The sequence below is a fragment of the Ochlerotatus camptorhynchus genome, unplaced genomic scaffold (assembly GCF_037179485.1).
Source record: "Ochlerotatus camptorhynchus isolate MF236.1 unplaced genomic scaffold, CSIRO-AGI_Acam_v1.1 ptg000203l, whole genome shotgun sequence".
In the NCBI taxonomy this organism is placed as follows: domain Eukaryota; kingdom Metazoa; phylum Arthropoda; class Insecta; order Diptera; family Culicidae; genus Ochlerotatus; species Ochlerotatus camptorhynchus.
Genome location: NW_027040693.1, coordinates 986,244 through 1,007,064, shown reverse-complemented (window position 1 = coordinate 1,007,064; position 20,821 = coordinate 986,244). Strand labels below are relative to the sequence as shown.

Here is a 20,821-nt window from a genome sequence, read left to right as displayed (position 1 = left end):
TTTTTTTTTCTGGCACACACCCACCAAACGATTATCCACGCGAGCAAAAGAGAAGGGTACGAACTTTTTCTTTGTAATAATCTAGACAGGTTAGGCTGTAGAAAATTGTCGTCTCTGTTTTTCATTGCCGTTCGTATGTAGCATGCTTGTGGTAGAGAAAAAGGAAAGTGCGGCGACAGAGGTACACTGCCAGACCAGTTTCTCCGACATACGAACGTCGTGAACGTGAATGAGATAGCTACTTGGTCATTACGCTCAGTTTGTTCCTTTCCTTGGCGTTTTCGCGCACAACGAAAGTTTGGTGTGCGCTCTCATTTTTCCCCCGCGGATTCTGGATTGATGGCGGGACCGCGAGGCATTCGGCGGGATAAAAGGGGCACGTTCTCAATATCACCAAAGTTCTCACACACACACACCTGCACAAAAGTTCTGGAGTTCTTTAAGCCCGGTTTAGACGAATGCAATTCGACGTTCAACCACTAGTTCAACCATTTATTAATTATTTATGTATATATTTGATTAGTTCAACGGCTTTCTTAGTCTTAAGCGAACCCCACACGGTAAGAAATTTGTCAATACTTACAAGTATTGACAATAATATTGATGATGTGAATACAGCAATATTGTCAATACCGATGTATTGACGTCAATATAAAATGTATTGACAATACGATTATTGTCAATACAAACTGTCGTGTAGGGTCCACTTTAAGCAAACCCCACACGCATCAATATATTGACGCGAAGGGGAATTATTGACAATAATTTTGATGATGTGAATTCAGAAATATTGTCAATCTCGATATATTGACGTCAATATAGAATGTATTGACAATACGATTATTGTCAATAAAAGTAATCGTGTAGGGTCCACTTTAAACACTCTAACGACTACGATGTAATCTGTCCGACGATTCGGCACAGTACAGATGGGGAACTTCGGATCAGAAAGTGGCTCTACGGTTAGAAAATAATACCGAGCTCGGCTAATTTTCTACCGAACCAACGAGAAACCGAATATGTAAATGGTTTAATAACATTTTTCAGGCGTATTTATCGAATCAGACCCGAATTTTGGTAAAATAGTATAAATATGTCGGATACAAATGAAGGCTGAACCGAAAAGTACGGTAAAGTATCGACATTTACGAATTCGGTACGTGGAAATCGAGAAACTCAGTACGTTAAACTGAACCGAATATTCTCTAAAACGTGTTATACTCGGTGTTAAACATCAAACGCTTAAACGTCAAACGTTCCACTTGCGCTCAAATTCACGACGGAAATTTTAGCCGAAAACTCGGTTATCTAAGCTGAGTCTAAAACTAGTCAGCCATTTTTTCTCGCGTATGCTCGTCGGACGTGTGCAAAAAATCAGTGGATCCACTCTTCATTGGCGAACACTAGCACATCAGTAGCGGTAGAAGGCATCTTTTGCATGCAGTTAACATAGGCAGCATGCTATGATAGTGTGAGTGCACATACACACTTAGATTTTTTTTACCGAGATGGGCACCACCGAGCAGCTCGGCATTTTATTTTGTTGTATCTCAGTGAAAAAATTGCCGAGATTCAGCTAACAAATAGGAATTTTGCCGAGATCTCAGCTTACAAACATAATTTTTGCTTAATCTCGACAAGTTTTTCACTGAGATCCAGCAAATTAAAATGCCTAGCTGCTCGGTAGTGCCCATCTCGGCAAAAAAATCTAAGTGTGTAGAAGCCCGTGTGGAACGCTACCACAACGCATCGCTTGTTGAGCAGAAAAGCAGAAAAACGAACCACTTTTTAATCCACGGTTAGTTTGCACTTCCATTTCTGTTCTGTGGTTTCTGCCATGGGTTGTGACCTTTTTCAAGGGAAAATATTGTCTGTTGTTATTGTCAATAGTTTAGTGGGTGTTGTGGTTGATTTTTACTTATTTTCGTTTCATTTAATGATATTTAAGGGATGATTTTTATTTTTTAATTACCTTTGTCCTCTGTGGTGATCGAAATTGTGACCAAGTAGTGTTCCCTTGCAAATTTCTATCGGGAGTGGTCTTATTTTTCAATTATCTACAGATCTGAACTGATTTACAGTTCAAGTAACCATATACAAAATTAAAAATTCGGAAGATCATAACCGCTGGGACAATTTTATAAATCTTAATCTTTCTCTCATCAAAAATATATGAAAGCACCAGTCTGATCACTGCAAAATCGATACAGAAAACAAAATATTACACGTGGATGACGATTGCAAGCACCTGCCGTGGGTAAATAAATCAGGAAAGGTGAAAATATTATCTTCTTCCTATATGCTCCACGGTGAAAATTTCCGCCCTCATCACTCTTTTGAGGGTTCCCCTATTCACCGCCAGACTGCCATACACTGTACCAAAACATCGTCCTATGTTCGAATGAAACCTCAGACCATTCACCATTCACATCGAAATCACTTTTTTGAATTATAGCAGCAACCGCATCAATCGGTTGTTTTGTAATCAGATCATGCTCCGCTCGAACACAGGATGAAAATTGATACGAGAAACGAATGGACCTCATTTGAAATACGTAATGCCATAGAAGTAATGGTAATGCTCTCTGTAGAATGATTGCCACCCCAAAGTGAAATTCATATGGTATTGGTTCAGCCCCATAACGCAAATCATACAGAACGATGATGTAATTAATTCTATCGAACGTCATTTGGATCTGGGCTGACAAACGAGGTGGAAACATAGCCATCGCTATCAGAGGTGGTACAAATGTTGGTAAAGCACGAGGGGGGCGACACATCTAAATCTCAAGTTTAGATGCTCAACAAATCTCACACTAGCGAATCAATCTTCGAACAATCTTCTTTCATTTGTCACATCTACTTGCATCGCTCATCAAGTTTTTGCAGGAAATCTTCAGAATCGTCATCAATCTTCTTTCTATCTACTCAGCGTGCGCACAGGTAGCTACAGCAAAACACAATCTTTTATGCATCGTAGATAGAGTCGTCCCCCTCGGTAAAGCATGGAAACCAAAGATTTCCGTGGAAGAAGTTTTCTCTACCAACAAATGATTTTTGTATCCATGACTGTTCATGGCTATTCAGTATGAAAATTTAAGAATTGAATTATAAATCTAATTTAAAATTCGCAAGAAAATTATAATTAAACTGTTGTCCTCCGAGCGCTGCATGTTTTACAGCCAATTTTTAAATAAATTTCATCCTTTATTTGGATGACAGACATATTGATGCTCATCAGCTGATGACGAATTCAATCATAAAGCCTCGCATAAAGCAACCATCCGGAATTCGAAAGCATATTGTTAAAGGGCTCGAGCAATGCAATAAACATTCGAAGTATTACCATAGAGGTAACTCTAAGACCAGAAGGTCCCGAAGAAACGAGCTCAACTTTTTGGCTCAGCTCTGGTACTATCTTCGGTCCCAAGCTAATCGATTCACCCCTCGAAACACCCATTAAATCCATTAACCCCTCATTTTATCTGTCAAACTTTCATAGCAAATCAAAACAAACATAGTGTAGTACTAGAATTTCGACTAGAATGGGGTACGTTAATCGCTTTGCTTGGGACCAATAGGCTAGTCAAGTAGTGAGCCAATTCAAAATCGTTAGTTTCGTATTGATTGTTGGTATTACGGACCATACAAAAATCTTTTTTTTTTCTCGATCAAATGTGATCTCATTACAAAAAAATTTAATGTTTTTATATGTTTGAGAGCTTTGAGAGATGTACCACCAAAGTAGAGGGAGCCAGACAAGTTCGAGAGAAAACGCAAACCGTTCGTTTACATCAGAATATGGATTTTTCACAACGCAAATTAAAGTATTTTTCATTGAACATTGTGGTGCCCTCTACTCTGGGCAACAAGCATGCTACATGACTATGGTCTTATAAGCCAGACTAGCTGCAACGAGAGAGTGACTACACAGCAAAAAAAATGTAATATCGATCAATGTAATTCAAGCTGATGTATGAAATAATGATGTAAGAGCAAAAAGCAGATACAATATTACATCAATGGATGTAATTTTGTTCGCAAAATCGATGTACATAGTACAACCACAAACGAAGTGACAGACGACTAACTGGCGAAGAAATCCATTAAAATAATGTGGTTCAGTGTAATAGAATTTTCTTGGAAGCTTGTGCCATCATCCACCAGATGGGTTAGTTTTTTTGTTTTGATTTGAACAAAGTTGATTTTGTGTACAGTGATTCTTTGACAGTGTGCAAAGAGTGTATCATTTTGTCATTTTTTTTTATGCATTTCAGTTTTGAGTAGAGTGAAAGAGATAGAACCAAAACATTCTAATACATTTGGTGAAAATGCTAATACAATCCAGTAGTAGCATAGAGGTAACTCTAAGACCACTGGGTCCCGAAGAAAATCATTATTATTTTTGGCTCACTCAGTACCAGAACAACGGTCCCAAGCAGTCCCAAGCTATTTCACTCACCCCTGCATGTTCTGCATGAATCCACACACCCCTGATGTTATCTGTCAAACTTTCATAGCGAATCAAAACAAACATAGTGTAGTAATAGAATTTCAACTAGAATAGGGTACGTTAATCGTTTGCTTGGGACCAATAGGCTACTAAAGTGGTGAGCCAATTTAAAATCGTTAGTTTCGTATTGATTGTTGGTAGTAGTGTTGCCATGTGGTACAATCTAGTAGTAGTGGTGTTACCATGTGGTACACTGAAAAATTGAAATAGCAGGTTAGTCACCAAAGTTTTCGAGCCGCTCCGTCTGTCACTTCGTTTGTGGTACAACGTTATGTTACACAACCGATGGATTAACCTGGTTGCAGAAGTTTGGATGTAATATTCAACAACTTTTTTTTTTCTGTGTATGGTTAAGAGAGTGTAAGCGGTAGCGGGCCTAAGAACAGAAGGAGAATAAACGTTTCGTATATTGTTAAGATCAAGTGTAAATTATTCAAACAATTACTCACCTGGAAGTACCCTGAGGATTCCACAAGTGGCGACCGTGGATGTGGATTTGTTAATTGGAACATCGTTACGTCGAGTAAACAAGGTCGTTGAATCGAAAAGACACTTGGTGAGACAGCGAGACTGAGTACCCCAAGCACTCATTGAGACTACAATGGAAAAATGGGATCTTCCTGCATTCAGGTTCAAACTGATCCCACCAAACGAGATCAGAGATGAGTGCTGTGTGATGCCTTACAAAAGGCAGTTTGAATACTTAGCTCGGGCCAAGGGCGTAACGAATAAAACTCGCCTGAAGCATATTTTTCTTGCACGGGCAGGCCCGTATGTTCAAGATGTATTCAACAGCATCCCTGGAGTAGATGTTGAGGAAAGGATTGGAGTTGACCCATTCAAGGTAGCAATAGGCAAACTGGAAGAGTAGTTTGCGCCGAAACAGCATGAAGCCTACCAAAGATTCGTGTTCTGGTCATTGACGCCGAAGGACAAAGAAGAACCATTGGATAAGTTTCTTTTACGTGCAATGGAGTATGCTGGTAAATGCAATTTTGGAAATACCAAGCAGGAGGCACAAGAGATCGGGGTGATTGACAAAATTATCCAACATGCCCCACCGGATTTGAGAGAAAAACTGCTTCAGAAGGACAAGCTTGTGTTAGACGAGGTTTTTAAAATGGTGAATTCTCATGGAACCATCAAGTACCAGGCAAATCAGATGGCAGGCAGCAGTGTATCACAAGCACAACCCACGTTGAACACGGTGAACAAAATCACAAACCTTCCTTCTGGTAGAGGGAAGGATTACGAATGCTCGAGATGCGGTCGAAGAGGCCATAGCAAAACGGCTCGTTCATGTCCATCCAGATCAAAGGTCTGCGATAACTGTGGAAAAATCGGCCACTTTGCGAAATGCTGTCACACACCTCGTGCTGCTCCAAAACGAGAGAACCGCGACGGAACGGACTCGAGACGCAAACGTGTGAAGTATCATCACCAGGTTCGAGCAATAAAAAATTCGGAGGATGAAGGTCAATTCTACAGCTTTATCTTCGCTGTCGGTAATGGGGACGAGTTCCTATGGGTTAAGATCGGAGGAGTGCTTATCCAGATGCTATTCGATTCAGGGTGCCAGAAAAATATTATAGATGACACTACTTGGGACAAAATGCGAATTCAGGAAGCAGAAGTTCAAAACTTGTTATCATATTCCGACCAAACTTTCAGAGGATGGAGAAAGGCACATTAGTACGGTAACAACATTCTACGTTATCAAAGGCGGGTCGCAGGCACTCTTGGGTAGTAGTACGGCCAAAGAACTGCGCGTACTTGTTCTGGGACTCCCAAGCACCAATTCCCCAGACGTCTTTCGCGTACGCTCTGAGCTAAAGTATCCGTTCCCGAAAATAAAAGGAATCAAGCTAAACATTCCTATCGACGAAACTATTGCACGTTCAATCCTAATGAATGTGTAGTAGTTGACAAGAAGGGCTCTCGTGTAACGATCAAAAGCAAGGAATCCGACAAGGTTTACCGCCGGAATGTAGCACATTTGAAGCGAATTACCGATCGTCACGAGGTTGCAGATAGCTGTGAGGATACTGCAACATCGTCTGAACGCCAGGAGCAGGATGACCCGGAACCGTCCCCATCGACGCTGCATACCGATAAGAGTATGCTGACTAACTTTGAACTTTCTAATGCTCGACGTCCAGTGAAGTTTCTTTCGAAATTTAAGGACTATGATTGCTAAATGGGATTTTGGGTTTTAGAGAAAAAACGAGATGTGGTTCCCTCTACTCTGGGCAACAAGCATACTACACAGCAAAAAAAATGTAATATCGATCAATGTAATTCAAGCTGATGTATGAAATAATGATGTAAGAGCAAGACAGACGGAGCGCGGCTCGAAAACGTTGGCGACGAACCTGCTATTGTAATTTTTCAGAGTATCACATGGCAACACTACTACTGGATTGTACTAGCATTTTCACCAAATGTGATAGAATGTTTTGATTCTATCAGGTTCTATCTCTTTCAATCTACTCAAACTGAAATGCATAAACAAAATGAAACACTCTTTGCACACTGTCAAAGATCATTGCACACAAAATCAACTTTGTTCAAATCAAAACAGAAATACTAGCCCATCTGGTGGCTGATGGCACAAGCTTCTAAGCAAATTCTATTACAGCGAACCATATTATTTTAATTGATTTCTTCGCCAGTTAGTCGTCTGTCACTTCGTTTGTATCTGAACTGATTTGTACCTCAACACCTCAACTATTCACACACAAGAAATCCGCAAGATCATAACCACTAAGGCACTATTATAAAGATTAATTTTTCTCAACAAAAATATAAAATAAATTATCAGGAAAAGGGAAAACGTGTTCCGCTTCCTATGTCTCACGGCAAAAATGTCTGCTCACAGCACTCTTTTTGACGTTCTCCTATTCACCACCAGAGGTTGAATGGATCGCTTAGTTTTTATTAAAAAGGCGTATTGTGGCGACCATATAATCGTTTGACCAATATAATAAATTTATAATAGGGTTAATTGACATCAACAGAATGTATTGTATTTTATTGTTATTGTATTGTAATTTTATGGTTATGCTCTTCCAGCAAAGTAAGAGTTCTACCCGAGGGGGGCGACACATCTAAATCTAAATTTTAGATGCTCAAAAAATCTCAGACTAGCGAATCAATCTTCAAAAAATCTTCGTGTATTTCTCGCATCTACTTGCATCGCGCATCATCTTTTTGCAGGAAATCTTCAGAATCGTCATAAATCTTCTTTCTATCTACTCAGCGTGCGAGTAGCTAGCCACAGCATAACACAATCTTTCCTGCAGCGTAGATAGAGTCGTCCCCCTCGAATCTACCGAAAAAATTTGAAAAAAAAAAACTATAAGGGACAGCCCTATGGGGTTGTACGCAATGATGACGTAGGACTACGTGGTCTTATATAATAAATGTTTTTTGTTAACTGCAGCAGGAGCTTGCGTTCTGTGTAGGAATAGGAATTTGAGCGGGGTTCTCTCTGTTTATACTCTTTAGTATGACGCGCTTAGCATAGATGGCCCACAGCGACTCACGAAGAGCTACTGATTCCGATCAATAGCTGTGTGGCTTCTCCCTCCTTCTATGGATGCTCATGTGGACTGCAGCTCACTGCTTGCAGGCAGCCTCTTGTTGTTTACTGGAGAACACCACCACTCACCACGCGGTGATCAAATAAACACCGGTTGGAATTCAACTTTGAAATCTGTGTTAGGGAAATCGCTTTTCGCAGGCAATCGGTGATAATTTTAATTATAATTATCATATTCGTGCAATTTTCAATAGTGACATTTTGAGCAATGATAAAGTCTTATTTTAACAGATTCAAATAATTTCTATCGATTGGCGTAGCAAAAATTAAAATCCATAATCTCTGGATCAAAATCAGATCACTTTCATGCCGCGACCGACTTTGGTTTTTGAAATCACACTTACAATGTTGCATTAAAGTACATGGTATGTTAGATTTAAACATATCTATATAGAGCTGGAATTAGGCGTAACAGCTTTTGTAAACAATGACTTCTCTCGATGATTTTTAGGAATAAACGGCACGCCCACGCAAACCAACATTACCGTTGGGTAGGGGAAGTCTTGCCCTACTTGATGGTGATGTTGCTTTGCGTGGGCGAGCCTTGACTTTCAAGACATCATCGAAAGAAGTCATTGTTTACAAAAGCTGTAACGCCCTAATTTTTTGACAAATGTCCAAAAAATACTCTTTTACAAATTTATGGTGGTCCTGAAAAGAACCGTTTTGTCGTGATGGTTGAGTAATGCTGAGCTATTAGGGTGCTAAAAACAGATGAGGCTGGTGCGCTATATGTTGTTTGGAATGAGGGTGACGCGCTTGGCATAGATGGCCCACAGCGACCCATGAAGAGCTACTGATTCCAATCAATAGCGGTGCGGCTTCTTCCTCCTTCAATGGATGCTCATGTGGACTGCAGCTCACTGCTTGCAGGCAGCCTTTCGTTGTGTACTGAAGAACACCACCCCACTCACCACGCGGTGATTGAATAAACACCGTTTGGTGAGACTGGATGGAACTCAACTTTGAAATCTGTGTTAGGGAAATCGCTTTTCGCAGGCAATCGGTGATAATTTTTACTATCAAAGCAACAGTTGCACATTCGTGAGAGCAACAATAGAGACATTTTGAAAAATCATAAAGTCTTAATTTCAACAGATGCGTAGAAATATTTCTGATCGATTGGTGATAACATTATTGAAATTGATCCAGGGGCAGCTGAGTTATTAACGTTCATAATCTTTCATAATTTTGTTACATGTTCCATTTTCGGTTTTCACAAAGTGTACCCCCATATGTCTATAGTTTTCTATAGTCCTACGTCAAAATGAAATATCAAATCATACGCTACGTGAAGAAAATGCCATTTCAGTTCAATGCGCTCAACGTTCGATTGTTGAATTTGAGGTTGAAATAAAATCACTTGATGCTATTTGACTTGTAAGCTGAATTGATCAATTTAGATGATCAAGTTTTGAACCTACCACAGCATACTTTTGGCACTACTGTATATGGACGATCAAATGTAAAATACTGTGCATAGTTCTGTCAAAACCTCAGTATTTTCACTGATCCATTCGTGATGAAAATAGTTCAAAACTATCGCCTTTGTTTCAAATTGACCATAGCTTACACAACATTGAATAATACATAGTTTCTTTCATTAGAAATAATATACTTGTTAGATAAAAGAGGCCAATCTTGGCATAAGTTTAATCAAAAAATGCATACTAATCGGATAATGTTGGCTTCCTAAGGCAATAAATAACAACTAATTAATGAATTATCAGACCAATAGAAACAGGTATTTATCTCAGTCTATTCGAAAATGGTTCAAGGTTCCTACGAGCTTATCATAGTCTTGATGAAACGCTAGTCCTGGGCTCCGTCACATTTCGTTGGTAAATGTTGGGAATGAAGAACGAAAGCACACCGCATCCAATCAGAGAAATGCCTGATATCCAAAACGTAAGCTCACACTGTGTATCGAGCAGCAAGCCAACCATATTCGCGCCAACCACACTCCCAAGCCTTCCAAACATCAGAGAAATGCAAATAGCCATCGCCCTGCGAAATGGAACCACTTACTGTTCGAATTATAGTCCAGATCATAAAACACAATTACCTCAGGTTTGTTGGAAATAAATCCACCGTAACGGCATTAACCACGCTGATGCAGTACCCACATGTCAACAGAACGAGATACAGCCACATGGCGAGCAGAGGGATGTCGATAAAAATAATCAACACTCCAGATATACCACAACAAACAAAGACAAATACCAAGATGGGCAGTTTGCCGACTGCATTGATTATCAATCCAATAACAGCGAAACCCAACGCATACAATAGTTCAAGGATGAATGAGTGCTCATAGGCTATGATGTCAAGTTTTTGGTTACATTCAGGAATGATTTCCGTATCATTTTGACTCAACATTGAAATGTCGATTTGTGTTGCGTAGACTGCATGGCACAAAGTAGTGCGATTCACGCCTGATTCCTGCAATTCTGCTGCTCGATTCAGAATATCCGGGAAAAACATGTACATTCCATTGGATGACAAGTAGATTCCGAACTGCAAGACACAAACGATGGCTGTCTTATTCAGGTAAGGGCTCATGAATAAGGGAGCCGTTTGGTTCCAGATGAGCTTCATCAATGTCTTAAACCCATTGGTATTGTCAGCTTCACTGCATCGCCTTTTCTTTTGCTGACCTTCCGATTCGGCTAGAATCGAAGTGATCTGTAGCTTTGATTCCTTCCCCCTGGTGTTCAGCTTATGCATCCATTGAATCGTTTCGATCGCTTTCTCGGTGTTGCCTTGAACGAACGTGAATTTTGGGCTTTCTGGAATTTTGAGTAATGCAAAAGCACACACAAGACTCGGAAGTCCACAAACGGCCAAGAACAATCTCCACGGACGGTACACTATGTTCACAAATGGAATGTAAAACTCCCACTCTTGATTTATGACCAGAAAGGCAATCCCTGGAAGCAACAGGCAACCGATTCCGAACACGAAAGATGCTCCCATAATGGCGCGCGATCCGTCACGCTTATTGTGAAACTCACCCAAATAGGCGTAGATTGTGGCAGATGAACCGGAAATGCTGAAAATCAGTAGAATTTTGAAATAAGTGCATCATCCAACGGTATTCCGAAAACTAAAAACTCACAAAAACCCGGCAAGGAATCTAAATAGAGCGATTATCCAGAAGCTTGTGGTGAAGCTAGAAATAATCGTTGCAGCAAACGTTAGAAACAACGTTGGAACGATTACCTTCTTTCTCCCCCGAGTGTCTGCGAGAAATCCCCATAGATGAGAGCTTGTGATGATCCCTTCAAAGAAATTGCAAATGATAATAAATAACTGTGACACACAGTAACAACTGACTATGTTTGCTGACGGGAAGCGCTAAAGGGTAATCTTTTCAAAATAGAAGAATGGGATCAAGCGACGCTACCTGCAAATGAAACTGCACTGAGGACTCCTTTTTCTTTGGTTGTGAGCAGTAAGTCACATTCCGCCACTGGGATAACATAGCTTATTCCTAACGTTTCCAGCAAAACAGCCGCGAGAATGGTTCCAGATATGATGATCATAATGTAATTGAATTTTCCAAACTCTGGGAATCATAGATTATTAAGATGCACATATCGATCTAGAAAACCTAGTCAAAATCACTTACTTGCCATTGAGAGAGCATCGTCAAACGTTACACTACGCGGATAAGTAACGGGTTTTGGTTCTGCAGAATATAATAGATATATAAATCCAAAGGAAGGACAATTCTACATTCAATCTGATTAAAATTAATAACTTCCATGTCCTTCCCAACTTCATTTAATTGTACACTGGATAACCACCTACCATGTATGGTTTCAATGGAATTATCCATTCCTACGAATCAGGTCACAACGAACAACTTGTCAATTTATAAAACTTTTCTGGACACACCTTCTCGTCCACAAGATATTCTCTAATGATGTCCCAGCAGCCACTTGCAACCTTTATATTAAAGCGCGATCTTTTTGTACTCGGGATCACATCGTAAATTAATGGGTGGCGAGTACGCGGGTGAAATAAAAAAGACCGACGATATGCACTCGACTTATCAACAGCAGCTATATAGCTCCTTACCCGCGAAGAGAAATGTAGAGAGAGAGGAGGAACAACAGCATCCCCTTATCAACAATTCACTACTGGCTACTGGGAAGTGATGCAGCAAGACAATCTTACCACCCACTGATTGGATCTGCATGTATTTTCGTCGAATGGATCAGTTTATGGTACCCCACGCGATGAGAATCCCGCCGGTCCGAGGATGACACATGGCTGAGGTGCTGCTTGGCGCCAGTGAGACTTGTTTTGGCAAAAATTCTTTGTATCACTATAGTATACGATGCTCTTTAGCTGCTTAATTCCAGAGGAATTGGAAAAACACCATATTTTTTTTTTAATATTAACCTGGATACACGACAAGATAACCTTGTTTGTTGTGACGGGAAGCCTCTACAATTCTTCGTGCGAATCTACAAACATACAGTGAAATTTTAGTAACTAGAATCAAATAATCAATTGGATATTTTTTGGATTTTGATTTGCGGAATAATTGTACGTCAAATTGGTTCCAAAGCATTGAAGATGTGTTCTTGTTTGGACGAGGATCATCTGTTGTAGGAAACTTTCATGAAAATGGGAAACTCGGACAACCGATCAGCTCAGCTTCATTTTGGTCAGATCTCAACAAATTCAAATTCAAACAAATGAATTATTCATTAAATCATGGCATTTATTTCTGAACTGCAAAATTTAAAGCTGAGATTCTTGATGAATTACAGAAAAAAAATATATGGTATCCAGAAATCACAGATAAAAACTTGAACCCAAAGATCGTACCTATTTAAGCTCGAAAAATCTGCATTGCAAGAATAATAACAAACCATTCTGAGGTAAAGAGTAACCCATGATGCAAAGGGCAGAACACATATGCCATAACTGGGAATAATGCAATAGTAAATGAACAAGTAAAGATAAGCTGTTTGCATCTAGATAGGGCACAGCTGTCAAATGTTTTTTTTAACTGATTAGCTAGACACAGTCGTCCAGCGAAAGTCTACAACCTACAAGCTTTATCCAGAGTACCATCAGAAATAGTGCATCAAAGAAACTTTGCAAATGTCTTCCAGTGTAAACTCGAGTGTAAAGCCATTCTCATCCAAAGACTTCCTTCTAGATATCTTCAACTGCACAGTTTAAAATTATGGAAGAAAAAGCCATAATATAGTCCACCAGGTATGAGCAAAAGCAGAAATGGTACGTCTATTTCCTATGTGGTTGGGATGATTTCCAGAATATGTTGTTAGGCATTTCTTCTGAAGGCTTTTTTATTTGCGCATTGGAACACACTAATGGCGGTATGCCCCTACTGGGATTAATGTTCAATACTGGCTCTGATTGAAGGATCTGCCAAATGTTTGTTTAGGATCGTACAGATTTAACACCGACGTCGACATCGAAACACCCTGATATTCGTGATCGGAATTTAATCCGAGGATAATACCGGTTGCAGCTTACCACTTTTTTTGTGTTGGGTATATTCATCACTGCAACCATTACTTTGATCTATTGTGATATATTCCCCGTTTTTATATTGCTTTATCAGTATTTCTTATCACTATTTTGTAACGCGACCGACATAGACTGACCAAAAGCATTTTCCCAGCCATTTTCGAATGAAATGTACAACTTGACTGGGAGTTCCATTCCAAATATCAAAGGGTTCTGCCAGCCCCTTATCCAGAAAAAAAATAAGCCTTTTATTGAAGATTGCTGCACAAGAGCAGAGCAAGTGTTCAGAGTCCTTTTCTATGCCACAGAATCAAGTGATATTTAAATGGACAATGTCCTGTTATCAAACAAGTATAGACACTGAGATCTTTCTTTGATAATTCAATTTTGCTATTAATTGAAATGTTCGGAATTATGAACCGTTTCGATTTTCATTTTTTGACGTAAAATTGTGATAATGTTAAACGTCGTTAAACGTTAATAACTCAGCTGCCCCTGGACTAATTTCAATAATTTTATCACCAATCAATCAGATATACTTTTACGCATCTATTAAGACTTTATCAATTTTTTAAATGTCACTATTGAAAATTGCGCGAATGTGTAACTGTTGCTATGATAATTAAAATGATCACCGATTGTCTGCGAATAGTGATTTCCCTAACACAGATTTCAAAGTTGAATTCGATCCAGTCTCACCAAACGGTATTTATTCAATCACCGCTTGGTGAGTGGGGTGGTGTTCTCCAGTATACAACGAAAGGCTCCCCGCAAGCAGCTAGCTACCAAGGCTGGCCTTAATCGCTGATCGAATTCAGTTCCAATCGCCGTGTGTGGTGGTATCCGGCGTCGGTATCAGCTGCAGCAGCAGTGCTTTTGGCGCGTGGCGTTGAACATTGTTCTCCAGTAAACAACGAAAGGCTGCGTGCAAGCAGTGAGCTGCAGCCCACATGAGCATCCATAAAAAGAGGAAGAAGCCGCACCGTGTTGAAAATAAACGTGAATATTTTTGATTTATTTGAAAACTATATGCGATCCAAAATAAATATGTTTATTTTAAACATGCCTTTCATGTATAAAATAAACAAACATATTTTGAAATTATTTTAGCATTTGAATGCGGGATAAAACAAAATAAAATAGATAGCAAATAAATGGAAATCCGCAGACAGGGCATCTAAATTCCTGCGATTATGGAAAGTCTGTGGATGTTTGGATCCGGGGGCCGTCGGGGTCGGTGTCCGATCCGATCCAGTTCAGTAAAACCGGTGAAAGTTTGAGATATTAGCGTCGTTTTGTCGTTTCTGGAGCTGGTCCTCATACCGGCCTCTTTCTAAGTTTGGTGTTCGGGGATGATCTGTTTTTCCTTCGACGTCGGGTGGGGGGTGAGGATGATATGGGGATCGGCATCAGAAACGACGGATTGACGTTAATATTGTGAGGTTCCACCGGTTTGGTAGAGCAAGTGTTCCATTGCTTGAGTGGGTTTCCGGACCCTCTACTACGGTTTCGCCGCTTGCAGGCCGTTTTCGGTTAAGTTTGCCGAATGTAAACAAGAAGGAAAAAAGGACACGCTAAAAATGGATTACCCAAGTTATGTATTGTTGAAATAAACATGATTTTGAATTTAATTTAAACATACATATTTTTGTTGAAAACATGTTTTTAATTTACTTTGAACTATTCATATTTTTATTAAATAACATATATATTTTTAACTTAAATGAACAAAATTTGGTTCCGTGTAATACCGCTTGGAGCATAGTCCTCTCCAGGCGGGTTCGTATTGGTGCGATTTGCGTGTGTTAGTGAGATGAATTTTTTTGTTAGCTGTGAGAATTTTTTTGTTTGCTGTAAGAACTGTCATTCTAAATTAAAAATAAACAACAAAACGAAAACAAAGCCTGCGCTTGCACGGCAACAGTCAAATAACCTTTTATAAGTAAAACTTAACCCATTTTTAATAAAAGTGGCTTTACTCATTAATGAGTAAATTATTTTAACAACAATGATTTTCTGCTAACTGTAGCTAACAGTTACTACTTAATTGGTATAATAAGTTACTAATTAATTAGTAGTGCCGCTTTTATTGACAATGGGTTCACTTTTACTCATAAATGGATGTTTGATTCTTACCGTGCACATGACAGTATACGCTAGTGTGTGTAAAATAATATTATTAGTGTAGTGTTCGTGAGATCCTGCTTGGAGAACTCAATATCAAATACAGAAATGTCATACAAAATTAATTTTGGCGCGAAACTGTCGGATGAAAGAAAACATACAGAGGTTATTTTGACAGTACAACAACTTTTCTTTTGAAAGATCACTCTTTTAAAAATAGCAAGTAGAATGTGAAAGATCAACTTTTAAACTAAAAGAACAACATGTGCGGTGAATATTTTCGTAGTTTATATCACGAAATTCCGAGGGGGGCGACACATCTAAATCTCAATTCTAGATGCTCAAAAAATCTCACACTAGCGAATCAATCTTCGAAAAACCATCTTTCATTTCTCGCATCTACTTGCATCGTGCTTCATCTTTTTGCAGGAAATCTTCAAAATCGACATAAATCTTCCTTCTATCTACTCAGCGTGCGTGCAGCTAGCCACAGCAAAACACAATCTTTTCTGCATCGTACATAAAGTCGCCCCCCTCGCTAAATTCGGGAAACTTTTAATTTAAAAATGTGATATTTTTACTAAAACAATTTTTATTTTTTGTGTGTATATACGCCTGTAGGTATGTGCGGAGACAGGGGTGCGACCAAGGGGTAAGTAACTGGCAAAACTGCACTATTTCTGCCTGCGCAGTACGCATGTGTCTTAATTTGATTGTTCTTGATACAATCCAATTGTTAGAAACCACAACCGTGAATTTTCGCTTAGTCCCGCCATGGATTCCTAAAAAACGAGTTTGATTTCCCGATACACATTTAGCGTACATCCCAATGCTTGTCCGAAGCAGAACACCACTTTCCGATCACCGAGTATACCAAAACCAGGACAATCGCAGCTGCGTTGAAAATCATCAACTTCGTATGCACAACAACACCCCACCACAGAGAACAGAAGTTGAGGCTCGAACAAAATGTCTCTAAAAACAAGTGTAAAGAATCATATTCGACTTAAGCGCCACTAACGGCGACGTCCCCACTTAAAAACCCTCTTTAGCAACATGATGGCGGTGGCGTTGTACAATTTACACTAGACACTAAGTGCTTTCAGCGATAAGTGGCAATTTTCAACAGAAAATTTATCGATACTAGCGCCAAATTGGTCGAAAGTGGAAAATTTATAGAGGAGATCAGGATCACGGCGATATTCCCACTTATCTTTACACAAGTTTCTGGTCGAAGTTGGACGTCTGTTCTCTGTGACCCCACTCATTCAATTCCACACTCCAAACAAGACCGCTTTTTATTTGTAAAAAATGCTCCTTCTAGAAGTTACCCACATCTAATAACCCATCCACAGTTCCTCTCGTCTGGAATGTATCCAGTGGTTCCCTGCAGAGGACAGTTGACTGCGGGCTATTGTCCCTACCAGAAATACCATGCGACTGGAGCTGCTTGTCGTGATACTTGGTTGTTATTTTGCACTCCACTGCAGCTGCTACACTGGCCATTCCATCATCCATCAGCATAAAAAAATCATTCCAGTTTCGTGTATCGGTTCCGATCGGTGAATTCTCGATATTATCCTCTTGCTCTTAGTTTGCAACAAGCAAAACAAAACATTTTAGTTTTCAAAATACCGAGCTGCCAAATATCAAATATATTATATTAACAATATGATCCACTCTTTCGTTTAGCTGGCGAACCGAATTTTTAGCGATGAAAGCACCTCTGTGGCCATAAAGGCTACCAATGTATTTGTTGATCGTCATGAGGGGTAAACCAAATGAAAATTTGTTTAATATTTCAAATGAATGCATTTCAGACAAATGCAAGTGACATGTCAGACAAATTTTAAAGTAATATTCACAATGTAATTAATGAAAATAATTTAACTCTTACTTTTGTAATAAAAGTGCTATATTCGCACCCCTCGATTGTAATTGAATGATTGTTGCTGACCTTTTTCAACGCTAGATGGTGCGTGAAGCAACATTTTGTGGGTCGCCATTGCAACATTTGGAAAAGACATGAATGGATCATATTGTTAATATGATATACTTGCAAATATGCTATGATTCATAAGTAAAGTAAAGTAAAGTCAGTGCAATGGCCGGCGCTCTCGGCACACTTCAGGCACACTGAGAAATAATTGGAACAAAATAAGTGTGTAGATTTTAGATGGTCGAAATATCTCATGCTAGCGAATCAATCTACGAAAAATCTTTTTCATCTTTTGCATCTAAAGTCATCTACTCGCTTCGCTCTCCACCTTTTTGCAGGCAATTTTCAAAATCTGAATCAATCTTCTGTCTATCTATTAAGCGTCCGTGCATCTCACAACAGTAAAACAAACACTTTCCTACATCTTAGATAGAGGCGCTCTATCAAAAGTTATGTTTCGTTTCCCATACATTTTCCCATACACAATTTGAAATTCGTCGGCGAATCCAAATGATAACCAAATTCGTCCAAATTTGACACTGTTGTTGGGGCCATTACCATTACACATTTTGACACATTTATATTGATGAAATATCGAAGTAGCTTGTCAATTTTGTCATTGATTCAGAATATGCTTCTGTACCAAAACGTCAAATCCCATAGGTACCAAAACTTCAAAATCGAAAACAGTTTGGATTCAAACTGAATATAGGGGGTTTCCGAGGGGGGCGACTCTATCTAAGATGCAGGATTTTTTTTTTTGCTTTGCTGTTGTGAGATGCACACGCGCTTAATAGATAGAAACACGATTGATTATTATTTTTAAGATTTCCTGCAAAAAAGTGGATAGCGATGCGAGTAGATGGGTTTAGATGCAAGAGATAAAAAAAATTTTTTTCGTAGATTGATTCGCTAGTGTGAGATTATTCGACCATTTAAAATCGAGATTTAGATGTGTCGCACCCCTCGGGGGTTTCCCAAGGAACCATAACCTAATACAAAAAGTGCAATATAATGCTGATAAAGGGTGTCCACTAGACTGATGCAAAATTTGAAATTTTCCCTCCACAGTGTTCAAACGGTTTCAACTCGGGTCCTGATTAGCCTCCGAAAGTTTAAACTCATTTGATAAGAAACTGACTTGGCACAAACCATTTATAGTTTATATGGAAATTACTATGGGAAAACAAAACTTTTTGTTCATTGTCTTCTAGCCTTTTAACATATTGTACTTTTAACCAATTTTATTGCTATTCTTATGGGAATTTTTATCAGCTACAACTTTGCAGAAAATCATTTTTCAGCCAAACGTCAAATTAAATAGTTAATAATTGTTTAAGAGACTGATAATCTTATGGCAAGATTAAGCAAATGTATCGTGGGCAACACTGTATTCTGCAGTGTGACATAGTAGCCATGATTTTTGTCCTCTATATTTTACGCGCCATAAACACCAATGTTGCCTGCTGAACAGTTGATTGAGCATAATCATAAGACATCAGTGCCTTGAATCAATAATAACTTTTGTTCCTAACATTTGATCGAAAAGTAGTCTTCAACAAAGTTGTAGCTGAGAAAATTTTCAACAAGCTCAGCTATCATTTTCTAGAGTAGAGTGAACTTGTGAATTTTGAGATAGATATGAACCGAAATTATGGTTTCTCCATAGTAATTCCCATATAAACTTCAAATGGTTTATGCAAAGTCAGTTTCTCACTAAATGAGTTCAAATTTTGGGAGGCTAATCAGGGCCCAATTTGGAACCGTTTGAGCCATGTGGAGCGAAAATTTCAAATTTTGCATCAGTCTAGTGTCCACAGTTTAATTTAATCAGTTTCAAAAAACTGTAGCATTTTGCCCTTTGGGTTAATTTTAATGAAATTTTGGGTGTTTACACTGCGTGAGTTTCATTGTGAAATTTCGAGTAGTTTTGAAAATGGAGTCGAAGGAACAGCACGTGCGCGAGGAAATTTTGCACACTCACCTCAACAACCCACATCTTTCACACCGAGCCATCGGAAAGATATTGGGAATCCAACAATCTACTGTTTCTCATGTCATAAAACATTTCGGAGAACGTTTGACTGTCGATCGCAATCAAACGCAACGCAACTATTCCGTTCGGGATGTCGCGAAAAAAAAACTGCACCCGATAAAAAGTTTCGTGCACAAAGCCAAGGAACGAGCAGGACTACGTTTATTCAAATTCAAGAAAGCACCAAACCACGACAGAATAGGACTGCTAGAACGCGGGCACGTAAGCTGTACACACAAATGTTGACAAAATCTCACTGCTGCATCATGGACGATGAAACAGATGTTTCAGAGTCCCTCACGATACAGCAAGTGTCGAAGTTCCCCAAGAAATTCACGATTTTGCGGAAAACGGAGCAAGCCTTTTGTAAATGACCAAGTCTACATGAATGATCCATTTTTTGGCCGGATCTAGCCTCTGGTCACTACTCCAAGGACGTTCTGGAGTGGTGCAAGACAAATGGGGCAAATTTCGTGTCGAAGGATCTTAATCCCCAAAACACACCGGAGTTGCAGTCAATCGAAAGATAATGGGCTGTAATGAACAACGAACTCCGTAAGCATCCTTAAGTTGTCACTACGAAGCAGGACATGTTGAAATCATCGTTGAAAGCAGAAGAAAATGACGATTCAACCGTTGTACAAAACCCGAGACAACCATATGGGTGTAATTAAGAAGAGAGTTCGGGCATTTGGATTTGGTGAAGAAATAGAGTAAACCAAGCTAATATATTAGTATTAAAAAATTTCATGACAATCGGTTAAGGGACATATTTTTGGCGAGTACTTCTAAGTGATGTAATTTAACTGTGGACACCCTTTATAAGGCTGATATAAAAATTGAAAGCCGTATATGAGCCTTATATTGTAAAAGGGCCCTTATCGGGTTAGTAGCGGGTTGACAGCTATAGAATACCTCTCGTTGGGAACCTCGATACACATCCGAAGAGCAGTGGGTAACATGGGGTTGTGATCAACCATACAAACTTGACCTACCCTAATGCACAATCCTTCCTGTGCCTTTTATTACAGCGATTATCGTATAATATCGGCATCACATCATCACATTATATTCATTTGCATCTAACAACTTTTG

The 20,821-nt window shown here is 39.2% G+C and overlaps 1 protein-coding gene across 1 annotated transcript; it reads right to left on the bottom strand.

The window, feature by feature from the left end:
* Positions 1 to 9,781: 9,781 nt before the first annotated feature.
* On the bottom strand, positions 9,782 to 12,118 carry LOC135702893 (synaptic vesicle glycoprotein 2B-like). The gene is made up of 6 exons (XM_065223949.1): positions 11,928 to 12,118; positions 11,746 to 11,805; positions 11,521 to 11,682; positions 11,233 to 11,395; positions 10,180 to 11,166; positions 9,782 to 10,121 (listed from the first exon to the last, which is right to left on the bottom strand). The coding sequence occupies exons 1-6, from the start codon at positions 11,953 to 11,955 to the stop codon at positions 9,908 to 9,910; spliced, it is 1,614 nt and encodes a 537-aa protein (XP_065080021.1). The 5' UTR covers positions 11,956 to 12,118; the 3' UTR covers positions 9,782 to 9,907.
* Between the last annotated feature and the right edge of the window lie 8,703 nt (positions 12,119 to 20,821).

What these genes read in the sequence shown, in the direction of transcription:
- LOC135702893 (XM_065223949.1), bottom strand. Translation starts at nt 11,955, where the DNA reads ATGGATAATTCCATTGAAACCATACATG. An exon ending in CAGTGCAGTTTCATTTGCAG is followed by an intron (nt 11,396 to 11,520) that starts GTAGCGTCGCTT and finishes ATTTCTTTGAAG; the next exon opens with GGATCATCACAAGCTCTCAT. An exon ending in TTATTTCCAACAAACCTGAG is followed by an intron (nt 10,122 to 10,179) that starts GTAATTGTGTTT and finishes TCCATTTCGCAG; the next exon opens with GGCGATGGCTATTTGCATTT.